This window comes from Opisthocomus hoazin, chromosome 1, assembly GCF_030867145.1.
Source record: "Opisthocomus hoazin isolate bOpiHoa1 chromosome 1, bOpiHoa1.hap1, whole genome shotgun sequence".
NCBI lineage: Eukaryota > Metazoa > Chordata > Aves > Opisthocomiformes > Opisthocomidae > Opisthocomus > Opisthocomus hoazin.
The window spans coordinates 10,029,762-10,056,250 of NC_134414.1; the positions used below are offsets into that span (position 1 = coordinate 10,029,762).

The following is a 26,489-nucleotide window of genomic DNA, read 5'->3' on the forward strand; positions in this document are numbered from 1 at the left end:
CCCGAAGCAGTTGTTTTGGCAGAGCAGTGACAGCACTTTGATAGATGGGCCCGATAGTTGTGTGTGTTGTGCTTGCTCGGAGTTGGTAGGAAAGAGGAGGGAGAGAGCAAGCGAGAGGGGGGAGAAAAAAAAAGACAGGGAAGGAGAGAGCGAGAGGGAGAGAGATTGAGAGAGAGAGAGAGAGAGAGAGAGAGAGAGAGACTTGGCAAAGGAAATCTTATGGGTATACTGAAACAGCAGATCAGAATTGTGAAACCAGAGCCAGGGCTGAAATGTGATGCTTTTGCTCTTTTGTGCTTGTTGTGGTTCTCATCTTCCCATTTAGAAGGCTGCATACCATTCAACAGAATATTTTGATCACAGATTGAACAATGCAGCAATCAAGCCTGATAAGCCACCTGGAAGTTTTGCTTGAGACGATTTCTAGTGGGTTTTCTGATCCCTGTGAGCATCATGACTGCCTTTAGCATTGTGGAGGAGGACTCGAGTTTCTTATGAGGGCCCCACTTGGAAAAGCAGGCTGTGCAGATTCAAGCCTCCGGTTCTGTTCATGCTGTTCAAAAGCCTTTCCTCACCCTTGCTGATTTATTTTTATGATTTACATACAATCCTGTGGAGATTTACAGAATGGATTGTCTGTGCATTGTCACGACCAAGGTAGGACTGGAAACGTTGCTGATATGTGTACATATTTCTCTGCTATTTTTCTGTTCCTGTAATTAAATAGATCGAGCATGCACTGTGTCAGGTTGCAAGATAAAGTGATAAATAAGCTTTGCTTCAATGAGCATTTTGTTTTCCTTTTCTGTAGATTATACAGTTTATTTCTATATCACTTCCTAAATGATCTGTAATTTACTTATTTTTACTAGCAAAAGGAAAATTATTTCATATTTTATCTTAGTCTGTGCTTATGTCTATTAATATCTCTAGCTACTAGAGCACTTTCAGAGAACAAGGTATAATGCACATATTTTCTTAGCTTATCAGTTAATTCTGTAAACTAAAGAATAAAAAAAAAAGGGGGGGGGGCATTATATGGGTCCTAGGATTTGAAAGACGCCAATCAGATGTGGTTTAGATAGTCATGATGTTTCTGATTGGAGAGGTGCAAGTTTCTTGTGGCTTATTGTAGCTTTTTGGGGGAGAAACATAGCTTAATTTCCATCTCCAGGCCTGAAAAATAAAAATGCCTTGGTCCCAATTCAGGACTCTTATACTGATGTTAGATCTAACCTGGCTGTTTGGGAATGGTCCTTCTAAATAAATCTCTCCAAACATGTGTGGAAACAAGTTTTTATCCACAACAACGCTGGCAGGCTAAGAACTTTGGGGTTAAGGACACTTCCTGAGTTAAGGACAATTCCCAACATAAAGCTCTAGGGTAGAGATAAGCTGAACAATTCTTTGAGATGATCTCAGACTTAGGAAACTAGCTTAATATTACATGACAGAGAGATAATCAGGGAAATCCCTTTCTGTTGCTACGGGATGGGCAGCTCACCGCATGTTTGTTACTGCATATGCACATGGTGATAGTATCCACAAGGAGTAGTAACTGAGGAAAGTCCAGTCATTGGGGTTCAGCACAGTTGCTCCCTGTTCTGGTTTATTTTTGATGAATTTTGTCATTTCCATTGGATTTGCAAAATGCCTCGGGTAGCCAGAACACCTGAAGGCTATATAAATAAGTCAAACCAACAGTTAGCACTGCCCTCGTCATTGCTGTCATTTTTTGCGTCGTGGCCATGCCAAACGGGGACCCCCATCCATGACATGGAGAAAGGCAGGAGGAGGCACCCCTGGCACCCATAGGCAGCAGCGAGGTGTGGGAGGTGGCTGCCACAGAGATCAGGGAGCACGGTGGAGCTGTGGAAGCACATACGAGCTGTCATTCCCATCTTGCCAGGGGAAAAAACCCATATGGGAAAAGAACAGGAGGTGAATGAGGCCACAGCAGGCCTCCTTCTGTGGCCTCATTCACCTCCTGTTCTTTCCAGGTCCTTCTGGTTCCCAGAAGCCGTGCTGGATCTGAGACTATGTCCTCAACCTGCCCTGGAGCAGAGCAGAGGTGCTCATGGGTGCCCGTTGATGCAATACCACTGAAAAGTGCTCAGCAGTGGTGGTGCAGCACTGCTGAACAAAGCCTGGATGCAGGATCGTGCTAAACATCCAATTTCTACTCCCTGATGTTGCTTTCCAACAGAAAATAAGCAGGAAGCTAGAAAAGACAGCTGTGATTATCTCTGCTTCTGGGTGTCCGGTGGTGTGGTGGGGACCAGCAATCGCAACCGTCCTTGGCCTTGAGAGTTTGGTGAGGACGTGTGTAGTAACTGAATTTGGGAGAGGTGGACGAGTCTACATCTAAGATGGTATAACTGGGAGAAGAACGTGGCCCAGTGCCTTTTTTTTATATATCAGAAGAAACCGCTTTATGTATTTTATGAATTGATCAGGAATGTTTCCACTGAACATTTTCCTAGGACCTTCTGGGCAGTAACGAGTGTAGGCTCATCATCGTCTCACTACTGCTGCTGCTCTGAGCAGGGCTGCCAACTTCATCTACACACAATGTTTTTCCTCCCATCTCTTCTGTTCCTTGGATCTGCTGTTAAATGGCTGAAGTGATGTGAAAGTCAAGCATATGACCCTCAAATATTCAACTCCAGATATTCACTCTCAGCTGCCAACTTTGGTGTTGGAATGAGATAGGATTGTGAATTGTAGGTGATCTGCTATTTGCATGCATGTGGGAACACCATATTAACATATGTAATTGAATTGAATGGCAAAAATCTAGTTTCAGAACACTTTTGTATTGCAAAGGCTTGAAGCCAAATAAATATGAGACCTGGACAAGCTGGAGAGGTGGGCCTGTGTGAACCTCATGAGGTTCAACAAGGCCAAGTGCAAGGTCCTACCCCTGGGTCGGAGTAATCCCCGCTATCAATACAGGCTGGGGGATGAAAGGATGGAGAGCAGCCCTGCTGAGAGGGACTTGGGGGTACTGATAGATGAAAGGCTGGACATGAGCCGGCAATGTGCGCTGGCAGCCCAGAGGGCCAACTGTGTCCTGGGCTGCATCAAGAGAAGCGTGGCCAGCCGGTCGAGAGAGGTGATTCTGCCCCTCTACTCTGCTCTGGTGAGACCTCACCTGGAGTACTGCGTTCAGCTCTGGAGCCCTCAGCACAAGAAGGACATGGAACTGTTGGAGCGGGTCCAAAGGAGGGCTACAAAAATGATCCGAGGGCTGGAGCACCTGTCCTATGAGGACAGGCTGAGAGAGTTGGGCTTGTTCAGCCTGGAGAAGAGAAGGCTGCGGGGAGACCTGATTGCAGCCTTTCAGTACTTAAAGGGAGCCTATAGGAAAGATGGGGACAATCTTTTTAGTAGAGACAGCAGTGACAGGACGAGGAGTAATGGTTTTAAACTAAAACAGGGTAGGTTTAGGCTAGATATAAGGAAGAAATTCTTTACAATGAGGGTGGTGAAACACTGGAACGGGTTGCCCAGAGAGGCAGTGGAGGTCCCATCCCTGGAAACATTCAAGACCAGGTTGGACAGGGCTCTGAGCAACCTGATCGAGTTAGCGGTGTCCCTGCTTGCTGCAGGGGGTTTGGACTAGATGACCTCTAGGGGTCCCTTCCAACCCAAAACTTTCCATGATTCTATGATTCTATGATTCTGTGAATATCAGTTAGTTGATTTCCTCATTTTGTTTTGGTGCCATATTTAGATAGCTGCACCAGTGACATTACATTGTATTGATCCATAATCTGTTCTTACTTGCTTTCTTGTGTGTTGGAGTAACTCTACTTACTTTAAACCCACCAAATTTTTATGGCATATGTTTATGCCAATTTTCACCAGTATAGCGAGAGCAGAGCTTTTTCAGAACATATGAGATTTTTAAAAAATTAATTTCAATTATGAATTCTACAGAGCAGCAGTATGGTCATTTTTGGCCACAGATCTGGTAATTGTCCTTATGTGAATATCCATTTGTCTGGTTTGTGCGAATAATTGCCATTCTTATTCTTGGAAAAGTGGATCTTAATGTGAATAGGTAGTAAATACATCAGTTTTATTCTTTGGATCTTATAAATAATAAAAAAAGGAGTAAAAAATGAATGCTATTAAAACTGCAAAAGATGAATGCTGTTTAAAAAGTTGACATTTTTAACACATGGTCGTTAAATTTACTCTGGTATTTGCAATATTTCCAGTCTAGAAAATGACATAAGTGTGGTGGTGGAGTGAATATGCCCTAGTAGATTACGTACAGTGGATCAAAAGATCCTTCTTTGAACTCTATATGGTGAAAGACACCATCTAATAAAATTAATTTCTGATGTGCCTTGCCAAATCTTAAATCCTACTGACATTATCTTTTCAGCCAAAATGTAAGATATGTTCAAGATAGATTTAAGATATTAATTTGTACAGATTCTTGCTCTGCTTTTTTATTTCCTTCATGCTTCCTTGCGTTTCTGAACCCAGGACTTAAGAAATGCTGAATCAGTCAAGGAGGACTTCTTATGGTCTCCTAGGTTATTTTAATTGATCATGTTCCCAACATAGCTTGTTTTACTGTAGCATAAAGCATGTTAATTTGCGGCATTATTTTATCATTAGGAAGAATTCATTATAAATAAAAGCTCAGGTCAAGACTCCATCCCAGTGGGAGCCCCAGGAGTTTTTGAAAAGGAGGAAGGTTCCCACTGTGCTTCCCAACAGAGGCGACTTGCTGTCCTCTCCTCTAGCTATCAGCTCTCCTTCCATCCTTCTGCCTTTTACAGGATTATGAATACAATAGTAGTTGCCGCTGGTGAAAGAAAAAATGTATGGCATTGTGTTGCCCAACAAGATTCACCACAACAGGAGCTGCTTCACCGAAACCCCCAGTTCTTGATATCGGGTGGCTTAGAAAAGATGACCATCTTTCAATGGGGACAAAAAAAAAGCTTTCTAGACCTTGTTGCTATAAAGGAGAGCTCAGAGATGGAAATGCTAAAGGTTTAAACGCAGAAAAATGAAGGGAAAACAAAATATGTTTTTATTTTTAAATCTCATTATTTCTAGGTGCCAGATTCAGGCTTTTGATAATTGTAGCTGACAATCATAGCACCACAAAAAATTAGAATTGAATAATGCCACAAGTGGCTACCCAGTCCTCTGTCCCAAGCAGGGCTAGTTAAAGACCTTCAACTAGGGTAGAGATTTTAAAACTTCTCGGGAAATCTAGTTTAATGATTTATTATCTTTAACATTAGTAATGGCCCTAAGAACTGTCAATGTTGGTTGCCACTGGTGTCACCTCTTGTTTTGTTTTGGAGCTGTATTCGGAGGTTTGCTTAGAATTCCAGATTTTATCGCCTGAAAGCTTCTGTGTTTTGAGAAGAGCTTGCAAAGTCGTCCCGAAAGACTAGACACCATATGAAATAATCCCAGTTTAGTCACAAAACCTAAACCACTGTTTGTTGGCCAACTCCCAAGTTCATAGCACTGAACGCTGGCAGCTGTAATGTCCCTGTGACCCTGAATTGTGTCCTCCAGCTTGTAAACCAGACAACTGGCTGACTTCAGACCAAGGCAGAATGCCCAGCTTGAACTGGTTGGTTGTTAGCTACAAAAATAAATTTTGGTCATCTAAATGTAGAAATTCTGCAAAAATTACTCCTTCTTCAAGATGCTTGTTTTGAGCTTCCACTTAACTCTGTAGTGGTTTGAGCCAGTTCATTCACTACACAGGTTCCATGTTTATTTCCTGACCTTTGTGGAACCAGGCAATTAAATTAAAATGTGATTATTCATGTGAATGGAAAAAAAGACCTTGTATTTTTGTTTGTTTTGTTCTTTTAGAGATAATGAAAGACACAAATCATTCCACTAGTGAAGATTTTTGGGGTTTTAGTTTTTCAGCTTTTTAAAATTCGTTGTTAATCTAGTTTGGTAAATTAACAGTACCTTGCCATGGCTGTCCATCCAGCACCTTTTTTAATGATTTAGTTCACCTGTTTAAAAGAATGAAATAAAAATTGAAGGAAAAAAAATGTTTTGTGATGGTGTTGGGAAGCAGGGTGATATGCTTGTTTATGTTGTTAACCCATGCCAAGGTTGAACATGTACAATTCTGACTGGCGAGGCTGCCAGGAGCCAGCGACATCTGTCTATTCTGTTTTCTTCTGCTCATCTGGCAATATATTTGGAACAGGAGACACCAATATGTGCACTTAAAGCAAAACTGTGACAGATGTGTGAGCCAAAGTTTCAGTATGTGCAGTGGTCATGGAAAATAAGAAGCCACTGGGGTCAAGTATGGGACCAACATCTGGGTTAGACCCTGGATACAGTATGACTCTTCTGTAGGTCTCTCCCACTCCACACACTCATGCAGCATGAAGTTAAAAGTAAAGCTGAGAAGAGCTATACAATTTGCACCTTGTCTTTTCATCAGTGTCAGCTCTTCTTTCTTCATAGTCCCAAAATTGAAGACAAGGCAAAATTCAGAGCGCTTCCTCCTCAACAGCATCACTGTGAATCTGAGTAAGGAGTTGCTGTGGCTTGGCTAGTTGACTTTGAAACTATCAGTCTACATTAAGTATATAATTATAAATCCCTGTAGATACTGTGCAGATCTTGTGTCCCAGTAGGATACTGTGGATTCTCCAAGTGAGCGAGAAACTCTCATTCAGCGTTTAGCCAACACACCTGACTCCCAGTGCCAATCCAGTTGATTTAAAGGGTGTTTTTAGAACTTGGCTGAAGAATGGAAAAATGTGGAGGTGGCACCACTGGAGTGACCTCACAGTTCCAACCTCTCTAATTTAGAGCAGCAGCAAAAACAGTTCCAAGATGCTCTCAGAAGGACAGGATGGTAAATCAGATCAGGTCATCAGCTGGATGTGGAGAGCAGGTCCACACACTACGTGCCAGCTGTCAGTCTCCCTTTGCAGAGGTGAATCCACTATGAGGTTAAATTGGATTATCAGTTATGGTGGCCTAATACCAATGCAATTAACTAATATTTAGAATATTTGTTTATGCCAAAGTGCTTTTGTAGTAGGCCTTACTGAAGAAAATAGGTCTGTTCCCCGCCCCCCCAGTTATGTTGTGTCAATCTGAAAAAAGTCAATACAGAGTTTTAAAAAGGCGTATACTTAGAGACTGAGGTTCAATTTATTTTGTGGTATTATTCTACGATTCTATGATTTCCTACAAGATCAGCTATATGTGTCCGAGAGGCTGTAAGGTCAGTCTCAAAATTAGGAAATGATAAAGCAAAGTATAAATACTGAGGTTGAACCCATACCTCGGGTGTTGCAAACTAGCATAATCTTACCAGAACCAGCAAAGCTGTAGAGCTACACTACATGAGGAACTGATTTAAATTTAGCTGGATATGAGACAAAAAAAATAACCATATTTCTATGTGCCTGCCTATTGCTAATAGTGCTAAATAGATCTGGGCAACATTTGTTCTTTTTTTCTTTGCAAGACTTCAGGCTTTGAATCATTGCAGTTTGAAATCATAAACTGGGTAGCTACGTTCTTTGCACTGAATTTCCCGGCTATAATGAACCCGAAACAAAGGAAACATAATGATTTTCCCCCCAGAGATTCAGACTTTGCTAAAATCAAAATCTTTTTCTATAGTCATTATTAGGTGCTGATGAGCACTTCAAAATGTGGTGTTTTCCTGCCAGACCCTACAAGTGTAATAGTGCTGATTCCATGCAATTTACATGTAATTTTGTAAACTCTGTTCTGAAGTGGTACTTGAGGACAGCTTTGATGACTATGGGTTGCCTGCTGGCTAAACTGCACAGTCTTAGAAGAACAGGAAGATCCTTTTCATTAATTACCGTTTATCTTAGCTGGAGAATATACTCGTAGATGTCTGACAGATGGGGAGTTTATCCGGGTATTTATTTCAAATCTTTATTTACCAATGTTAAATTTTGGAACAATTATTGTAAACCTCTGGCTTTTGGATTTCAAACATTATGAATGTAAACTGATGAGACACGTGTTGTCTTTTCTAGAAAAAAAAATCATTTTGGGGGGGCAGTCTCAAGAAAATTACACAGAACAAACCAATGTGCATTGCATATGTAGTGTCTTGTAATTATATCTTGTCAAAAGATCAACTTTTTTCTCCTTTATTCTTTAGAAATATGGTAATTGTCCCTTTTCCCTTGTAGTTAATTATAAATTTCATGAAGAATTAAGTCTCTTAAATCTCTTCTTCCCCCTCTTCCCCCTCCCTTGGTCTCTATGGCAGCAGCAGGAATAGAAGGGAATTACTTTGATCTCCATTTCTGAGTGACATTTCGTTTCTTCCAAGCGTTGACCTTGTTTAGTGCAACTGAAATCTTCAATAGATTTCATTAGATTATAATTTGCTGATGTTAGGGAGATGTCTTTATTGAGATTGGTTTTAACTATGAAAGGAGAAGGGTGATATGTTTCGTAAATCTATGAACAGCTCTATAAACTGAGAAAAGAAAATGTTCAATTAACTGCTCAGGCAGATACGATTACGGCTTAACACTACTGCACAGCAGTGGAGAGCTGCAGATGTACGGAAAGGTGGAAGATGCTGAGCAAGAAAAAGAAAACAAGAGAGCCAGATCCTGGCTCAATTAATGATAATTAATTAATTAAATGATAGCAAAGATAGACATCCTTAGCAGGTCCCTTCTCTAATGTTTGGAGGGCCTGGGTGAGGTGGGAAGATAATTTCCTAGTGCCAGGGTAAGCTGCATTTCTATGCGTCTCACGTAGCTGGAGCTGACCGAATGGATTCTTTGCAACGTCCAAGAGGCCACTAAAAGCAGAAAAGATGGGTCTCCTGGCATGCGTCCTCAACATAAACATGCAGTTCTTTCGTGTTCTGATCTGTTTGCTAGTACCATGCAAATCTCCTTCTGTTTCTCTTCACTTGATGCAAGACTTCTAAAAAATGAGAGGATGTGTGCAGTCAAGGAGAAGGAAATGGTTATTTATGAGTGAATTATTAGGTCAGAGGTATGGCCTAGTATATGATTATATTCTACCCAGTCTGAGACCTCTGGTTGAGATCTACAATTTTCATTTCTCTGGAGAATCATCTGCATCAGCGAAGATAATTTTCAAGGATGTGTAGGAGTAGATAAGTGTGTTCCACTCGGTTTGACTTCAGCCAACTCTTCTGCTACTGGAGACCTCACTTACGGACTTGTATATAATTTGCAAGTCATGTTCTTGGCCATTCTAGTGGATACAAAATGCATCACTCCTGTGACTGCTTTTCACTCTGATCACTAGTATCTTCTCTGTGAAAGAATATTAAGTCAGATCTTAAAGAATGCCTCAGTTCAGTGAGCCCTGAACCTTTAGCAGATAAAGTATTCCTAAATATCCTCTCTGTATTTTGTTGCCTCTTCCTGCAGAGCTAAGATCTGCCTCCCAATGTGTCTCCAGTCGCAGTCACATTGGGCAATATTTGGCCGTCCAGATTTGGTGTTGAAGATACATAGATAATCTCTTCCTGCTTATGAGAAAGTGGCAATAAGCTATACGTATGCGCTCTTAAAGTCCTCCAAACACTCTTGGGAGTCACTATGGTTGATCACGCAACACAAAAGAGGAATTCTTCCTTGAAATCTCACCCAGAGCTTGCTGATGTGCAACTGAGTCTTTGTCAGCTGAAACCTCTCTTGTGCAGTGCCACAAAGCTCTCACCTTCCGATTCAATACTCAATAAGCAATATTTCCCACTGCACTACTACAGTGGGCACTGATGCTGCCCCTCTGCATTACATTAAAGTGTCTGCAAGATACATTCTACCAGTGTTTCTGACCAGTGCTAACAGCAGTCAGTTATTTCAACTCCTGACTGAGAAAAGCATGTAGGAATGAAGCTTCCTTAAAGGTTGCATGCTAGGAAGGTAGAGGTTGGACACAGAGACCCTGAAGGGCTTGCAGCCTTGGTTTTGTCTTATGAAGTTGGTGCTTTTCTGTCTCCTGGTGACCTATGGAGCCTGCATTTCTAGATGCTTGATAAAGCTATTGGTTTGGGAATTGCATGTAACAGTGCCTCCAGAGAAGGAATTGCACTGTCTTTAATGGACTAGGAGGTTAGCATCGCTATCTGACTTCGGTCATTGCTTCATTGCTTCCTGACTGGATTATTGCTGTGCAATTTATCAAGGATTTAAAGCATCAACCCAGAAAAAAAAAGCCATGACTGATCCTGAATTCAACAATGAGAATAGATTTATTCTTTTGTGTCCCAAGGTCTCTTTATACAAAAATTACACAAGCTGAATATCTTATTGCATATTTTGAAGGCTCTGATTGCATGAAGCTGTGATAAAGCCTACGCCTGGATAGCTGTGTCTGTCACTACACTGGAGCTGTCTCAAGGGTGAAGCTTAGTGCAGGAGGCCGGGTATCCTCAAAGAAAGGGAGTAAAACAAGACTTTGGAAGTCACTCATTCATAAGGTCTGGAGAAACAGCGTCTCTTTTTCCATTTCAGATGAAGAACTCTTTTTATTGGAACATTTTGTCCCAAACAGCAAGGCAAGACATACTCTTTTTGCATACAAATATTAATAAACATGAAAAGCAAACTACAGGTAATTCTGTTCTCCCTTGAAGGCCGTCTAAAGAAAAAGATTTCAACTGATGGATTTTCATCACCTTTCAGGTATTTCACTTTCCAGTGTAGTGGTGGACCATGGTCTTCAGTTCTTGTGCTCACAAAACTCCTAAGTTGGTCAAAATGTTAGCAGTAATAATCAAATGGAATTCATTCCTTCTAAAGTCTGCAAATGATTTTCAGAATTCCTATGTGTTTTCTATGCTTGCAGAATATTTCATGTAGTGTTGACCTTTTGGGTAATTTTTTTTTTTTAGTTGATGTCTCTAGGTGTGACAGGTGGAGCTTTTGGCTGATTAAAAAAAAAAGAAAAAGAGCACTTTTATGAAGAATAGCATTACCAGCAGCTGATATACAACATTGTTTCTTAGAACTGCTTTAACTAGGTAAGGGTGTAAGATATGAAAGGGATGAAAAGCATTGTTTTTTACGCATCAGTACAAAAAGTAGTGATGATTCAAATAAGAAATCAGCAGTTATTAAAAAAAAAAAAAACAACCCCAAATGCCAGAAAGCTGTAGGAGAAAAGTGTTGAGTCCTAGCCCTTGAATTACATGCATTTCTTGGACAACACCAGGGCCATGTCATATTACCAGCAAGGTAATTAAAATATCCAGCTGTGAAAGGCCAAAGTCTGCAGGTCACCCTGCAGCCCCAATGCATGCTCTGCCCAGGTCTTGTGCTGAAAAATTGGGAACTCTGGAGAACTTCTGTGAGCAATTCCCTGTCACCTCGGAATTTCTGGCCTTTGAATATGCAGCATGTGTCAGGTGTTTCTGGGCCATGGGGCTATTTTAGCATGAATCTCAAAGTCAAGAAGACTTGGAGAGTATTGGCCCCTCCTGGTATGAGATCTGGAGCTTTTATTGTGCAGATGCAGCCTCTTTAAGAATGTGATGAGTCTTTTTGAGGACTCTCCTGACAAACACGTTAAACATGGTTACCTGAGTTTGTCAGACCAGACTCTTCAATCAGAAAAATGTTTTCTGTCCAAAGGAAATTATTAATTTTCTTGCCTTTATCTTGACTTGGATTAAAGACTGAAGACCTACAATTGTGTAAGAAAGGAAAACATAATTACCAATATTTCACGCAGTCTTTTGATCAAAATTAGTTTGTAGTTTTATTATTTTGATAGGATTGCATAGTTTGCTGTTACATTCATTCCTTCCTTGAAGGAGATAATACACACCCACAGAATATTGCTGCCGTGATAGCGGTGAATTTTAAAATTCTTTTAAGCAAGGCTTTCTAAAGATTAATCTAAAGGCACAATGCTTCTTGCTTGCTATCTGTTTTTCTGAATATTCCTTAAAGTTGTCTGGGTGAAAATATAAAAGATAACAAGTTTTTAAGGTTTGGAGAATATAAAGCTGAAACAGATATGCAGTTTTTCTTTTTTTTTTTTAAACTTATAAATTTATTTAGTACTGCAATATTTACAAATGTTTACTTTTTGGAGATAAAGACCAAAGCACTAATAGTGCTTTGTTAGTTAACGTTCTTAAATCAGATTCACAACTGAAAAGCACGTGAAGCCTAATCATTAGTTTTTGCAGAGCTTGCTCTCCTTTGCTCTCAGCATGGGGAAAAGAAAGGTGTAATGTAGCTGCTTGTGATGTATCTGGCTGAAATGAAAATAAAAGGAAGGAAGCTTTTTTTCCCACATTATTTCCAGCTTCAGAAACACACATGATTATGAAAGTCCTCCATTTCAGGGAACTAAATAATAGTTTGACTCTTATGTGAAATGCTGAGAGTAATGGTGGCAGACATCAGAATTTATCCTGAACTTTTCTTCAGGGACTCTGACCCAATCTGCTGTGCAATTTGTTCTGATGGGCTCCAAACATTTGCTAAAATGTAATTGAATCACTGCAAATGCAAGGGAAATTACAGGAAGATCAGCCCGAAGGCCTGATAGGTGTATCTTGCACTGCCGTGTGGAACATTAGACTTTAAATTAGTGCCTCACTCTTTGGGTTCTGTGAAGTTTCAGGGAACTGCAGGAGCCTCGGATGCTTGCTCCACGTCCTCCAGGGGCCAATCTGGGGAGCAAGCAGAGCGTTCCGCTGGCAAAGAAACACAGACGAAAAACTTGAGACAGACTTACTCCTCCTGGAAAATATCCCTGGGGTTGTTCAAGCTGCAGCTATCACTGGTTCAGAGAGGACTAATGGAAATGGCTTGCCATAAAATGGGGAGAAAAAAGCTAATCTTTACCTACTACCTAAAGCTCCTTTGTGGTTCTCTGAATGCTCGAGTGCGGAGGGAAGCCAGATGGCACATGCTTGGGGTTCAGAGTGGATGAAGGATATGTTCACCCACATAACTGAGAACTTCAAAGCAAAATTAAAGGGTAACTGTTGAGGCATTTTCGGTCCTGCAAACTGCAGATTATTTTCCCTACGTGACAGTGGAAAATGACTTTGTGAGGTGTAATGCATAGTAGTAAACTCCTAGATGCTCCATCTGGAATGGAGTCCATTGCGCCTAGTTCTTTGCAGCACATAGTGTGTTGTGTATAATGCCGTTTTCACTTATTTGCAGCAGAGCCATGGCAGATGCCCATCCCACAAATGCTCAGTCGAAACACCTGCCTGGATACCCATTCAGCACTCTACCGTAAGTCTGAGCCTTTTAATACAAAGATTTGAGAGACTGAATGGTAAGTCTCTTTGTTTGAGCAGCCCTGTCGGGTAAAATTTCCATACTCAGTGCATTTGAGAAAGAGCAGATACAAATCCTAAGGCTAGACCAAATGCCTTAGGAAGCCTGAGATGTTGAAAGTTGGGTAGTGGCTTAGCAGGGCTTCTCCAGAAGCTCTTCAGGAGCTTAACTGATTCCACATGGAGCAATGGGGATCAGTGGTAAGTGTCGTATGGTTGGTGGTGGTGTCCAGCTCAGAGGAATGTGAAGTTACTGTTGATGGCTGTAACTCTGGGCTCCAGCTGAGCATGATGACTGGGAGCCTGCTGGTTTTGCATGGTCAGGGACACAATTTGTGGGAATTCATCCATAAGCACCTGCAGGGTCTGCCAGAAATGACTGATGATTAAAGCACCAGGCTGTCCCCAGACCCAGGTGGTGACAAAAGGGAGGGAAGATGCATCTTTTCTTTTCCACTGTCTCATTGAAAAAAGAAAGACTGATGATTCCAAGTGCTTTAAGGACTAATAAGTGAGAAAATTTGCCTAGTGTAGGTAACAACAGTTTTTTGGGATGATGGGCAGTGAGTGAACTTTAGTCTGCTGGATTTATAGGAAATGACCTTTCTAAATGCTTTCCTCCTCCTGCCAATTGGATGACTTCAGTGAGATTTGCTTTTAACTATCAAAGACACAGTAGTATTTCAAGAGAAAAAAGAAACTGCAGTCAAGTTGACACTGCATTGATTTATATCTTGTCTGAACATACAATGTAGATAGAGCCAAATCCTTGGATGCTGGAAGTCGAAGGTCTGACTAATAGAGCTATGATGATTTATCTCAGCTGAGGAGTTGGCAGGATTTAGTTGACATTTTCTTTGGCTTTGGACCACAGCATGATGTTGGTCCACAGCTATCAACTTGTCACCTTTTACGAGTAGATGAATGAGGAACAAATTTAAGTTTTCACTCTCCCTCAGTCTCTCGCTAATCTTGCAAGTGATTGCAAAACCTGTAGTTGTCCTTATAATATGTTAAAATTAATGTTATTGTTGATCTGTATTAAAATAGACTCACTTAAAAGTATTGATTGAACAGTTGAGCTAAACAGGTTTTTACCAGGTGAGGATCTAGCCTAGTAACTAGTGAGTAACTCTTCTTAATTACTAGTTTCCATTCTCAAAGGCTTTGGATATACTTTGTGATGTGGTCTTATTTTTTTTTGTTTATGTTAAGAAGATTGTAGTGTGAGCACAAGTATGGTAGTGTGGTGCTCTGAGAAATCAGAGTGCTGGGCATTTGTAGTAAGTCAGGAGCAGCTGCATGCAATGATTTCCACAAACACCAATACCTGATTTTTCACACAGGGGCTTTAAATGCTTTGGGTATTTTTAGGATATTTGTTTCCTAAACTGTAAAAAATAAAAGCATTTAGATTGAGTATTCTTCGATTGTCTCTTGTTACACCAGATTTGTGTGCATGCACAGATAATATCTAAAGACTTGCTGTCTTGCGCATCTCTATATTGTCACAAGTGGTAAACAATGGTAAACTGAGGATCAAGCTTTGTTGTCTTTGTTAGCACTAGAAGTGGTCTAAGATCAGACTAACTCCAAGAACTGTTATTTTTAAATTGTTGGAGTGGAAACTTGTACTGGGATGAATACTATTTATTATTGTAATCAACAACATAGACAGTGGGGTTAAGTGCACCCTCGGCAAATGTGCAGGTGACACCAAGGTGAGTGGTGCAGTCGATATGCTTGAAGGAAGGGATGCCATCCAGAGGGACCTTAACAGGCTTGAGAAGTGGGGCTGTGCGAACCTCATGAAGTTCAACAAGGCCAAGTGCAACATCCTGCATGTGGGTTGAAAGAATCACCAGTATCAGGACAGACTGTGGGATGAAGGGATTGAGAGCAGCCCTGTGGAGAAAGACTTGGAGGTAATGGTGGATAAAAAATGGGACATGAGCCAACGATGTGAGCTCGCAGCCCAGAAGGCCAACTGTGTCCTGGGCTGCATCACCAGCAACATGGCCAGCAGGTTGAGGGAGGGGATTCTGCCCCTCTGTTCCGCTCTGGTGAGACTCCACTAGGAGTCCTGTGTCCAGCTCTGGAGCCTCCAGCACAAGGCAGACCTGGAGCTGTTGGAGCTGGGCCAGAGGAGGCCACAGAAATGATCCGAGAACTAGAGCACCTCTGCTATGAGGAAAGGCTGAGGAGGCTTATAGAAAAGATACTTTTTACCAAGACCTGTAGGGCTAGGACAAGGGGTAACAGTTTTAAACTGAAAGAGGGTAGATGTAGATTGTACATAATGAACAAATTACTAATGGTGAGGGTGCTGAGCCACTAGCACAGGTTACCCAGAGAAGCTGTGGCTCCCCCCTCCTTGGCAGTGTTCAAGGCCAGGTTGGATGGAGCTTAGAGCAAACTGATCTAGTGAAAGATGTCCCTGCCCACGGCAGGGTGGGGTTGGACCAGATAGTCTTTAAAGGTCTTCTTCAACCCAAAGCATTCTATGAGTCTGTGAAAAACACCTCACTTTACTATTAGAATACAGTTCAACCACTCAGTTGCTATTTTTTTTTAATGTGGAATAGAACATGTGATCCTTGAAGTAATTGCCTAGTTGGAGCTTGCTTCCATCTGTATTTTGCTTGATTGTAAGAGCTGAATGGAGTGAAGGAGCTCAGCACTACTCCACAGATAAGTTGCAATTCCCAAGTACATTCTATTTCTTTTGTATCAAACCATTTTCTATGCAGCCAAACAGATTTTTCTGTCTACCTTATCTGTACCAGGTATTTGTAAGCATTTTTTACCATACTTCAGTAGATTTCTTTTGTTGGAAGACTAATGCAGACAGTTGGGGAAAATTAAATCAGACAGAAGTGAACTTCTAGGTGTCCAGTGTTTTTCACCATCTTATTCCAAAAGTATTTTTTAACTGCCTTGCTTGTATCTGAGAAGAATATCTGTGAAATGTCAGCATTTTGATAGAAAGCTGATTAAGGAGATTAAACTTTCCAGTGGTGCATCAAAGCATATTACCAGCTATAGAAGGACTGAAAGATCAAAAGAAAAGAAAACCTGAGATCTAGCTGATTGTGACAACTCCATTAGATGACCATTGCGTGCGTTTGGATGCCTCTCGAGGGGCACAGGGAACGGTGTCAAATAATGAAGGAAGGAAAAGCAAACTGGTGGAAAGGCTATCCTCTTCCATCGAATTTGCTGGCTACATCACTCAGGACGGCATGAGTCTGGGCTAGGTTTTTCCCTCCTTTTTCAGCAGTTTTTATAAAGAGCACTGTGTCCTCTCACGGGAGCGCCTTTCCCATCCAATGCAAGATACAGGAGATCTGGCAGCAGTGCTGTTATGTAACAGTCTGAACTTTGCAGCCTCTAATTTACCATCCTTTTTGAATTTACTGGTGATTCTTCCAATTAAGATTCTCAATTCTGTTTGGCAACTCACCATTTGTGAAAGAGGGCAGAAGTGAACACTGCCTTTCTGTGCCTTCACAGTGTCCTTAATTAGATTCATTTTAAGTTAGAGAATTTTAATCAAGGGAATTACCTAAGGGTGGCTTTGTCTGCACTTGCACTTTTAGTCATGTCTTCTGAAGGATTGTAGTGTTTGATTATAACATACTCCAAAAGGAGTTCACTGTACTGCTCTTTAGCATACTAAACCCTCCTATCGCTGGGGTTGCTCACTAGCTAGATCCATTATGCAAAGATAATGAAGTATCACAGGCTGCACCTGTGTTGCAAAAACATTGGTGGTTGGTGGTTGTCTTTTCTTCCAGCCCCGTTGACTTTTTTTGAGTTCAGCATTCAGTGCAAACATTCACCTTACCTGACCCTGCAGCATTAACAGGATCCCTCTGCTTTTCCCTGCTGCAGTCTCAGCAGAGCTCCTTGGGCTGCTGTCCTCGTCCCCTTCCACCAAAATATTCCCTGTTGGAGAGTTTTTCTGCCGTTGAGAAACAGCAGGAGAGGGTGGCAAAGGGCGTGTGGGCACAAAAGGCGAAGGATCAGGTGCATGCCCTAAGCAGAGCCTCATTCGGCATCAGCTGTCCCCTCCATGTGAAGAAGGGGACAGCGATTTGAAGTGTAGGGAAACCTGAACAAGGGTCCTCACAGGGGAAACGCAGCAGCCGTGTGTGCTGCGATAGCTCCTGGGCTTCAGCTTTGCAGAGATGCTGTATTCGGTGGAAATTTAGTGAAAATTTTGGCTGCCAGCCTGCTTCGCAGCTGAACCCTCAGTCATTCTGCCCCTTGGTTTACCTATATCCATGACAGAAAGAGAGCAAAAGTCACTCCTCTTTCAACCTGCATACAGGTGCAGGATATTATTGCTCTGTTTAAGTGGGATAGATCAGTACATGGCTTTCTCTTTTCCAGTCTATTGGGAACACTGGAGGGACAGGAATTCACCAATGCCCTGCACAATATCTGAATTTTGCCTGATCTGGGAGTTCACGCATAAACATTCCTGGTTCAAACTAATCAAGGGTTTTGTATTAAGACTCATTTCGCAGGAGTATTTTTAAGAAATTCATAGTTTTGGAAGATGCCTGTATGTTAGCTCTGATGGTTGTGCTCTATGTAAAGAATGTTCTGACACAGTATTATGCAATGGAGCCAAGCAGAAACATATTGAAACATGCATATTCTGCTTTGTTTTAAGGCTGTGAGTCTGAAAAAATAATTTCTGAAATCAATCTTGCTCTCTTTAAACACAAAACAAATAAATGGCTCTGTTTGGCTGGACTCAGCTCCCTCCTGGGACTTCGCGTTGTGCCTCGTAACGATGTCCCGTCCTCTCCTGTGTAGATGTGCTCTATAAAATAAATAAATAGCTCTGCACTCCAGAAAGTGCCTTTTGCAGGGGCTCTCTCTCTCTCTCTCTAAGCTTTAAGTCTTTTTCTATTAAAACCCTGTTGGCTAATAAATTCCACAGACAATCTGGGTGGTGGGGAATGTTTTTTGTGGCCAATGTGAAATATTTGAAAACTGAGCTATTAATACAATGCTTTGTTCTTCTATCTTTCACCTCAGTGCTGGTGGTAATGGAAAATTTTGAGTGCTAAAACTCAGCTTTATTTTTAGAGGAGGTATTAAAGTAACGCGATGCATGCTTCTGCCGGGTCACTATATTCCTGCAGATCTTCATTCCAAGGTCTTCTGTACCCCTCCTTGCCCAGTGCTCCAGGCAGTTTACTGTCCACCTTTTTACCATTTAAAAAGGCTGTCTGCACCCTGCACTCTGCTCAGTCTGTCACCAATTGCCAGCTACAAAGCTGCCATTTAGAATAGCCACTTAAATCCCACTTCCCCTTGGATAGCTCTTTGATGCTTCCTTCTCGTTTGCACTACCCTTCCCCAGCCTTCCCTGGGGAAAAACGTGCTGTTCCTGTTGTTGTTGGCTGTAGCTCGAGGTGCTGAGGAGTTGCGACATCCCTCCTGTAATCTGATTTATGGATTCAGTGGGGAAAGTTCCAGCTAGACTGAGGTAGTGTTGGATTAGCAGCAAACCACAGCAGATCCCAGCAGAGCAGCGAATACTTCATGCTTGGGTAGACAGAGGCAGATGCTAGCAGAGTATGTGTTAACAGAAGGGCTCAGGAGCAACTTTTGAGAGAAATAGGGCAAAAGAAGCCATTTACTCCTCTATTTTGTCAAAGAATAGGGAAGAAAGGGAAGAGAAGATTTTTTAAAATGGTAATAACCCCTTGACGTTGAAATATATATACTTAATTTAAGACATACGTGGTCCTTCCTCCCGTTTCAGTTCATGTGATCCCAGTGAAACAAGGGAGGGGTTTCACAATTGCAAAACAAGCTCAGAAACCCTTAAGGTAACGTGATAATTCATTTAAAAACTGGTATGATAAACATGAAGCTGTACAAAACCATTATTTGCACATTGACCCACAGAGCTGCTTGACATCATCATCAGGAAATATTTTTCAAGAGTTATTTACAATGAGTAACCTCATTAAGCATACATTATGTATAGGATATCTGCTGTCGTTATTGCTTAATTTGTTTTATGGAAAGCACCAGGATGTTTCTACAGCAGTCCCAGTCACAGAAGTGTAGCAGTGCATAATTTAGAACAAAATATTTCTTACTTGGTTATAGAAATTTTCTTTAAGCTGAAACTTCGTATTGATTTTTATGACAACAATTACTTACAGGTAAACTTTTACAGAAAAACAAATATAGATTTAACTACTTAAGATTGTTGCAACTCATGAGATTTCTACACAAAAAAAAAAATAATTAAGCAAAACTTCATACTCTTCTGGACGCTATTTTAAAATTCTGTTTTAAGTACTGGTTTAGCCAGGCAACAATTTGACAGTATCACTGAAGTTTCAAAACAGTGTGCACATCCAAATTCCACAGCATTTATTATTTATTATTCCTAGAGGAAAAGCACTGTTGGAGTATAGTCTTTCTGATAACAAATACATAGCTAGAGGGTTATATGCCAGAGAATTTGCTACCCAAAAGCCACGCTTTCCTGACATGGGGAATTCCATGGTATGGTCAAACACAAGCAATTGAAATGTTCTGAGTTTATCGAGATATACACAAAAACAAAGTTAGCTTCATTCTTTATTTACACCCTGCAATAACAAGCAAATATGATTATTATAACTGCTTAGAAGTATTTCTAGTCTCCAGTAAGGTGAGCTAAATAGTTCTCATTATTTTTCTCTCAGATGTTCTGTGGCATAAAATGAGGCAGTGATTTAATTTGTTTTAGGAAATTGAACATGTTCATCATATAAATTAAAAAAAAGTGTATGTGCATGTAACCAACAGGTGAAGTGGGGCTCAAGTGGAAGAGCAGGACAGTGACTTGTGTTCAGTAACTCATGCCGCGATGGTATCTGGAAACTGCACATTAGCAAGGAACTTCCTTGTGCCTGGCACTGTAGAATTGTATAGAAAAAACTTGTGGCTGAAGCAGTTGTGGAAGACAATGGGTAGGAACTTGTTAACGACCTGCTGTGCCACCTAGATGCTTACAAGTCTATGGGGCTGGATGGGATCCACCCAAGAGTTCTGAGGGAACTGGCAAAGGAGCTGGCCAAGCCACTTTCCATCATCTGTCTTGCTTAACAGGGGAGGTCCCAGATGAGTGGAGGATCACCAGTGTAACAGCCATCAACAAGAAGGGCTGGAAGGAGGATCCTGGGAACTACAGGCCTGTCAGCCTGACCTCGGTGCTGGGCAAGATTATGGAGTGATTCATCCTGAGTGCGCTCACCAGGCATGTGAAGGACAACCAGGGGATCAGGCCCAGCCAGCATAGGTTCATGAAAGGCAGGTCCTGCTTGACCAACCTGATCTCCTTCTATGACCAGGTGACCTGCCTAGTCGATGAGGGAAAGGCTGCGGACATTGTCTACCTGAACTTTAATAAGGCCTTTGACACTGTTCTCCACAGCATCCTCCTGGAGAAACTAGCTGCCCATGGTTTGGATGGGTGTACTCTTTGCTGGATAAAGAACTGGCTGAATGGTCGAGTGCAGAGATTGATAGTGAAGGAAGTTAAATCCAGCTGGCAGCCGGTCATGAGTGGTGTTACCCAGGGCTCATTTTTAGGTCTGGTCTTGTTTAACATCTTTGTCAATGATCTGGATGAGGGAATTGAGTGCTCCCTCAGTAAGTTTGCAGATAACACCAAGTTGGGCGGGAGTGTCGATCTACTTGAGGGTAGGAAGGCTCTGCAGAGGGATCTGGACAGGCTGGATCAATGGGCCAAGGCCAACTGTAAGAGTTTCAACAAGGCCAAATGCTGGGTCCTGCCCTTGGGTCACAACAATCCCATGAACGCTACAGGCTTGGGGAAGAGTGGCTGGAAAGCTGCCCGGCGGAAAAAGACCTTGGGGTGCTGGTTGACAGCCAGCTGAACATGAGCCAGCAGTGTGCCCAGGTGGCCAAGAAGACTAACGGCATCTTGGCTTGTATCAGGAATAGTGTGGCCAGCAGGAGTAGGGAGGTGATCGTGCCACTCTACTTGGCACTGGTGAGGCTGCACCTGGAGTACTGTGTTTCATTTTGGGCCCCTCACTACAAGAAGGACATTGAGGGGCTGGAATGTGTCCAGAGAAGAGCAGTGAAGCTGGTGAAGGGTCTAGAGAACAAGTCTTATGAGGAGTGACTGAGGGAACTGAGGTTGTTTAGTGTGGAGAAGAGGAGGCTGAGGGGAGACCTTATTGCTCTCTACAGCTACCTGAAAGGAGGCTGTAGTGAGGCAGGTCTCTTCTCCCAGGTAACTAGTGATAGGACAAGAGGCAATGGCCTCAAGTTGCGTCAGGGGAGGTTTAGATTGGATATTAGGAAAAATTCCTTTACTGAGTGGTCAGACATTGGAACAGGCTCCCCAGGGCAGTGGTGGTGTCCCCATCCCTGGAGGTGTTCAAAAAAAGTGTAGATATTGCACTTTGGGACATGGTTTAGCAGGCATGGTCATGTTGGATGGACAGCTGGATTAGATGACCTTAGAGGTCTTTTCCAACTGTAATGATTCTATGATTCTGTGATTGTTCAGCAGTATTTGGTAGAGATACTGAAAGTGAAATTCATTTGTCCAGGAGAGCTATAAACACTTTTGAGGTGCAGTTCACCTTTAGGCTGGTCTTTAAAGTATGAATTGGGCTATTGAAGGGTGTGTTTCTCTTGATTAATGGTAAAGGAGACCTATGCAACTAGCTGTCATACAGGTGGCTGAACTGAAGATGTGTCCCAGGACAGGGGATTTTCTCAGTGTTGCAAAAGGCTGTGGCAAAGTGGTGGCTTACATCAGACACTCAGCTACAAGGCTTTCCTTCTAGGCTACCCCAAACAAGCAGCTTGTTATAGCTATCCTTTTTTAGGTAGGTAGAGCTGCCACTGACCTCCAGGCAAAATGCACATGGATACAGGATTGGATCCAGGCACAGCCCAAGCCATAGAGGTATTACAGCATCTCATAACCTTGTATTATACCAAGCACCTTTTTCCTTAATACCTTGGGAAAAAAAAATCTCTTTAACTATAATAGACCATAAGTTTTAGAGGCATTTTCATTTGTACCTTTAGCTTACAAGTCCTGTTATTCACTCACTATGTACATACTGTGTAATGCCATTTACACTTACAGGGCTGTGGAAACCTGAAGGTCTCTCTTTATCACATAAATGGCTGTGAATAGCTGTCCTAGCGAATGTGCTCTCTAAAGATTTATTCCTGAAAAGTTCTCAATGTCTCCCGTGAAGTGCTTGGGGAACCTCCCTTTGACCCTGTTGATATCACTCATATGCCACGATAAACGAGCACGGGAATCCTGCCCTGGGACTGGGGCAGCCTATGTGTCAGGGAGGTGTTGTACAGGCGTTTCTGAAGACATGAATATAAAACTCTTCTACAAAGGCTGATAGATGTTACTCTTCCCTGTGAAATACTCATTTCTCTGCTGCTTGGGACATTTTTTTTTTTTTTACAGTTGGGAACAGTCATCCAAATCAGGATTTGTTTGATTTGTTTGATTTATTTGTTTTGGGTGCTCTAAGGAAGCAAGAAATGTAAACGGGAAAGTGCCTGTAAATCATATTATTAATAAACCATTATATGTCACAGGAAAACTATGAATTAAGGATCTAAAGATCCTGTATTTTCAGGGGTTTGCAAACTAGATCTTCAGTTGTCTGTGCAAGCAGACCTGAGTTGTATCATCCCTTCCTGGGATGTGAGCCTTGCGCAAACCTAGAGGTGCTAGTTCAGCCCTATTTGTTGATGACTCTTGCAGTCTCAATGAAGCTTGTGTACACATCTCTATGGGTCAGTGTCCCTGCATGAATTTTTCTGGGTGGGCACCTGCTTTTTTTTGCATGAAGCATCGCCATGTATGTGAAGTCACAGGGATAAATATTTGTTTGAAGTGTTTAGCATTAATTATGTATTCAGGTGCATCCTATCAGTCATTCTAATAGTACCTATTCATCTAACCCACAGTAAGCCCATGTCTCCTTTCTTACCTTGGATACTTCACTGTGTTTCCTTAGTGTCTGGGCATCTCAGGGTGGCCAACATGGCTACATTGTGTGGAAGTACACCAAACGTGTCAGTTCTGGAATGAGTTCTGCACCCAAAGTAATTCCCCCATGACAGAGCTAATTAGTCCAAGCATCGTGCCACATTTTTGTAAACCATTTTACTGTACCATACAACTGGTTGGCTCTTGGAAAAACCTTGGGGCTTTGTAACAAAGCAGTGGATGACAAAACAGGATGTTATTCTTTTGTGGAAGGGGAAGAGACATTTTCACAAATATTTGCCATCATAGGTAACGGAGGAACTTCAGGAAAGGGTTTTGATACCTTATTTTGCCAGCCTGAGCCACCACTTTGCTCAGTGATTTACTTTCAGTTTGTGAGCTGTGCTCTAGCTGTAGAGCAGCAGGACAACCAAAGGGTGTAGGAGCCATCAGATCTGCAATCTGCTCTGCTGTCACTGTCTGCTGAGAGCTGAGTTCCAGGGGCAGCTACATTTGGAGGCTATGCATTCTTTATTCTTCTGAATTGTTTATAATGCAGAGTGGAAGCATCTAAAATAGGATGCTGTATAATTAAGAAAAAGCAAAACCACAGAAAAGCTGAATCTTTTCCTCCCACAAATCCATACTATGTATATTGTATATGTATTTTCATACAGACACTTTAGTACCTCCTTCTTCTTGCCTCTGGCACCAGCTCCTGAGCTTACCCCGGTTGTTCAGATCTCTGCTGCATAAATAACTCTCTGACCCTGCCTCCAGCTAATCTAAACCTGTTGGTGTTCAGCTCCTATCCTTTTTTTGCTGTGCCACCTGCCTCTCAATCTGACTGCTGTGGTACTCCCTTTGCTGTCACCAGTCTGGGATTTCCTGAGTGAAGGCTGGGTCTTGAATTATTTCTGGGATGGAAGGGGAGGGGTAAGGGAGTGCTCTTCCTAATTTTGGTGATCTCTTTTCACCCACAGAATAGCTCTCAGTTTTTTTTCTTCCCTGCAGTGTCCTTGCTTCTGAGGTGCTTAGAGCGGGAAAATCCTGTTTAGATAAACACTTACTATTTTTAAAACATTTATCATTGTAGAATAGGTAATCAGAAAAAAGCAGTCATGAGTGAAGAGCAGTGATTTCTAACATGGGATAGCCACCTAGAAATATTTAAATATCATGACAATAGCAGAATGGCAATACTGGATTGAAGGACAGGGGATAAAACTCAGGAGACTGAACCCAGTCATCTGTTGTTACAGGGAACACCATTATGTAAAACGTCACTGAAGAATTTGGAAATGATTCAGTCACACTCTTCTAACCTCCACTGTGATCCTGTGTTGGTCTCTGCTACTGCGTAAAGATGATAAGATAAAGCATGAAACACAAAAAGCCACTATTTAAAGATTAGTCTGAGTGAAAAAACCGGGTGAATCACTCGAGAATTTGTAGTCTACCTGGACTTGCCCCTTTACTGTAAAACAGACTTGCATGTCCTGTTCTGTTGCATCTCTGCGTGGTGGAGCCTTTGATGCCAAGCTCAGTCCAGGCCTGCCTGCTAACAAGCCAATTCGTGTCACATATGGCATTAGCAGACTGAATCCCTTTAGATGGCTCATAAAACTTTAGACCGGCCATAGCAGATAGGACAAAAGTCCCAAAGGACCTCTGTAGCTGATAGATGTCCGTGATTGATGTTTAGAGATAAAGTGTGGTAAGACGTCAAGTACAGAGTGATATTTCCATTGGAATATCTTTGCTGCTTCCATCAATCAGGAGTTTAGAGGCTTCTTAAGTTTGAGGTTACGGATGGGCAGTTACTTTTGATAGACCGGAACTCATTAAAATAAGTAGAAAAGTGTAACAAAATTCTGCTGTCAGATATGGTAAATCCAGCGTAGCAGGGCAGGGTTTGGTTGCTCATTCTCTCTCTTGCTAGTAAAAGTGATTAAACCTTGGAAGTCTGGATCCTCTCCTGGGTTTTGTTTTTTTTTTTTTTTTAATAAAAAACAGATTTCGTAATAAAATCTTGGCATTTACTTTATCAGTTCTTAACTGTAGTAAAGTTTTTACTTATCAGGTATGTGCTTATCAGCTTCCAAGTGTAGTATATAGGCTTATTCTATTTGCATATAATCTGATCAGCTGTGCATTTTCTCCCCCTTTAGATATGTGCATGAAGAGTGCTTTTAGAGATTTACGGAGTGTTTTAAACAATTATTTTTTTGTCTATTTTTCATAAAATTCAAATTGCTACTAACTTTTTGTAACATCAGTTCTATGGAAACAGCATCCTCTGTAAGAAAAATTGTCTTTGAGCAGATCTTTTAATTTTTCTTTTATTTGCTGCTTTTTGCGTATTATTTGTTACATTGTGGCTGATAGGAAGTTATGGAGCTCTTCTTGTAAAGTTAGTCGCATTCTTTCTTTTCCAATTAACAGTAGGTCCTTGCATAAGACCTTCTTTTGTTTCAGTGAAATCAATAACAAAATTGGTTTTGAAATGAAAGTAGAAGGGTCTTCTCAGTTTATCACCTCTGAAAATCAAAAAAACTTGTGTCAGGTTTTGTGGATTCATAGCATTCACAGTAGTAGTTGAGCATATTGTATGTTTTTTGGGTTCTTAGATGTGCTGAACTTCCGTTAAGCAGTAAACTCCCAGAAAAGGGAGCTGGTTAAATGGCCTGTTTACTAAACCAAGCTCGACATCTTTATTCATTTGCGTCTGATTATTTTACTGCCTCCAAATGGTATATTTTGGACATGGAGGTTGGATACTATTCTTTATTTTGGTTTTGTTTAGTAGTGATAGTCTACAGAATCACTACATCTTTGTGGGAGAGTGAGTTGGTTGGTGTTCTGGTTCGCAGGTAATGAACAGAACTGTCAGCTAGTTTCTGAGTCCTTATTCACGGTCAATTTACATAAAATGCACAGCATCATGGCTGACCTGAGGCAGAATGAGACTGGGATAGAGCAGCTAGGAACTCTTCCAAAAGAACTTCCAAGTTCTGGCTTGCTCTCAACACACCCTAAGAAAAATCACCCTGTCTGTCCCTTGGTTTACACCAAGCTAGACAGAGAAATACTCCCTGCTTTCCTAAATTTCTTTGAGATCTATTAATGTGTACAGTACTGCATAAC

At 41.6% G+C, this 26,489-nt stretch overlaps 1 protein-coding gene across 14 annotated transcripts in view; it reads left to right on the top strand.

The window, feature by feature from the left end:
• The window catches only part of DLG2 (discs large MAGUK scaffold protein 2), a 1,094,951-nt gene that overhangs the window by 163,614 nt on the left and 904,848 nt on the right, over positions 1–26,489 (top strand). For 7 of the 14 annotated variants that reach the window (XM_075416649.1, XM_075416588.1, XM_075416597.1 and 4 more), the window contains exon 6: positions 13,197–13,271. The exons of 2 other annotated variants lie outside the window; for them this stretch is intronic. In XM_075416649.1, the coding sequence (XP_075272764.1) occupies positions 13,197–13,271 (75 nt within the window). Of the gene's footprint in view, positions 1–214; positions 658–13,196; positions 13,272–26,489 lie in introns of those variants that run through there. 5 more of the 14 variants (XM_075416688.1, XM_075416741.1, XM_075416670.1 and 2 more) reach the window with 4 other exon arrangements.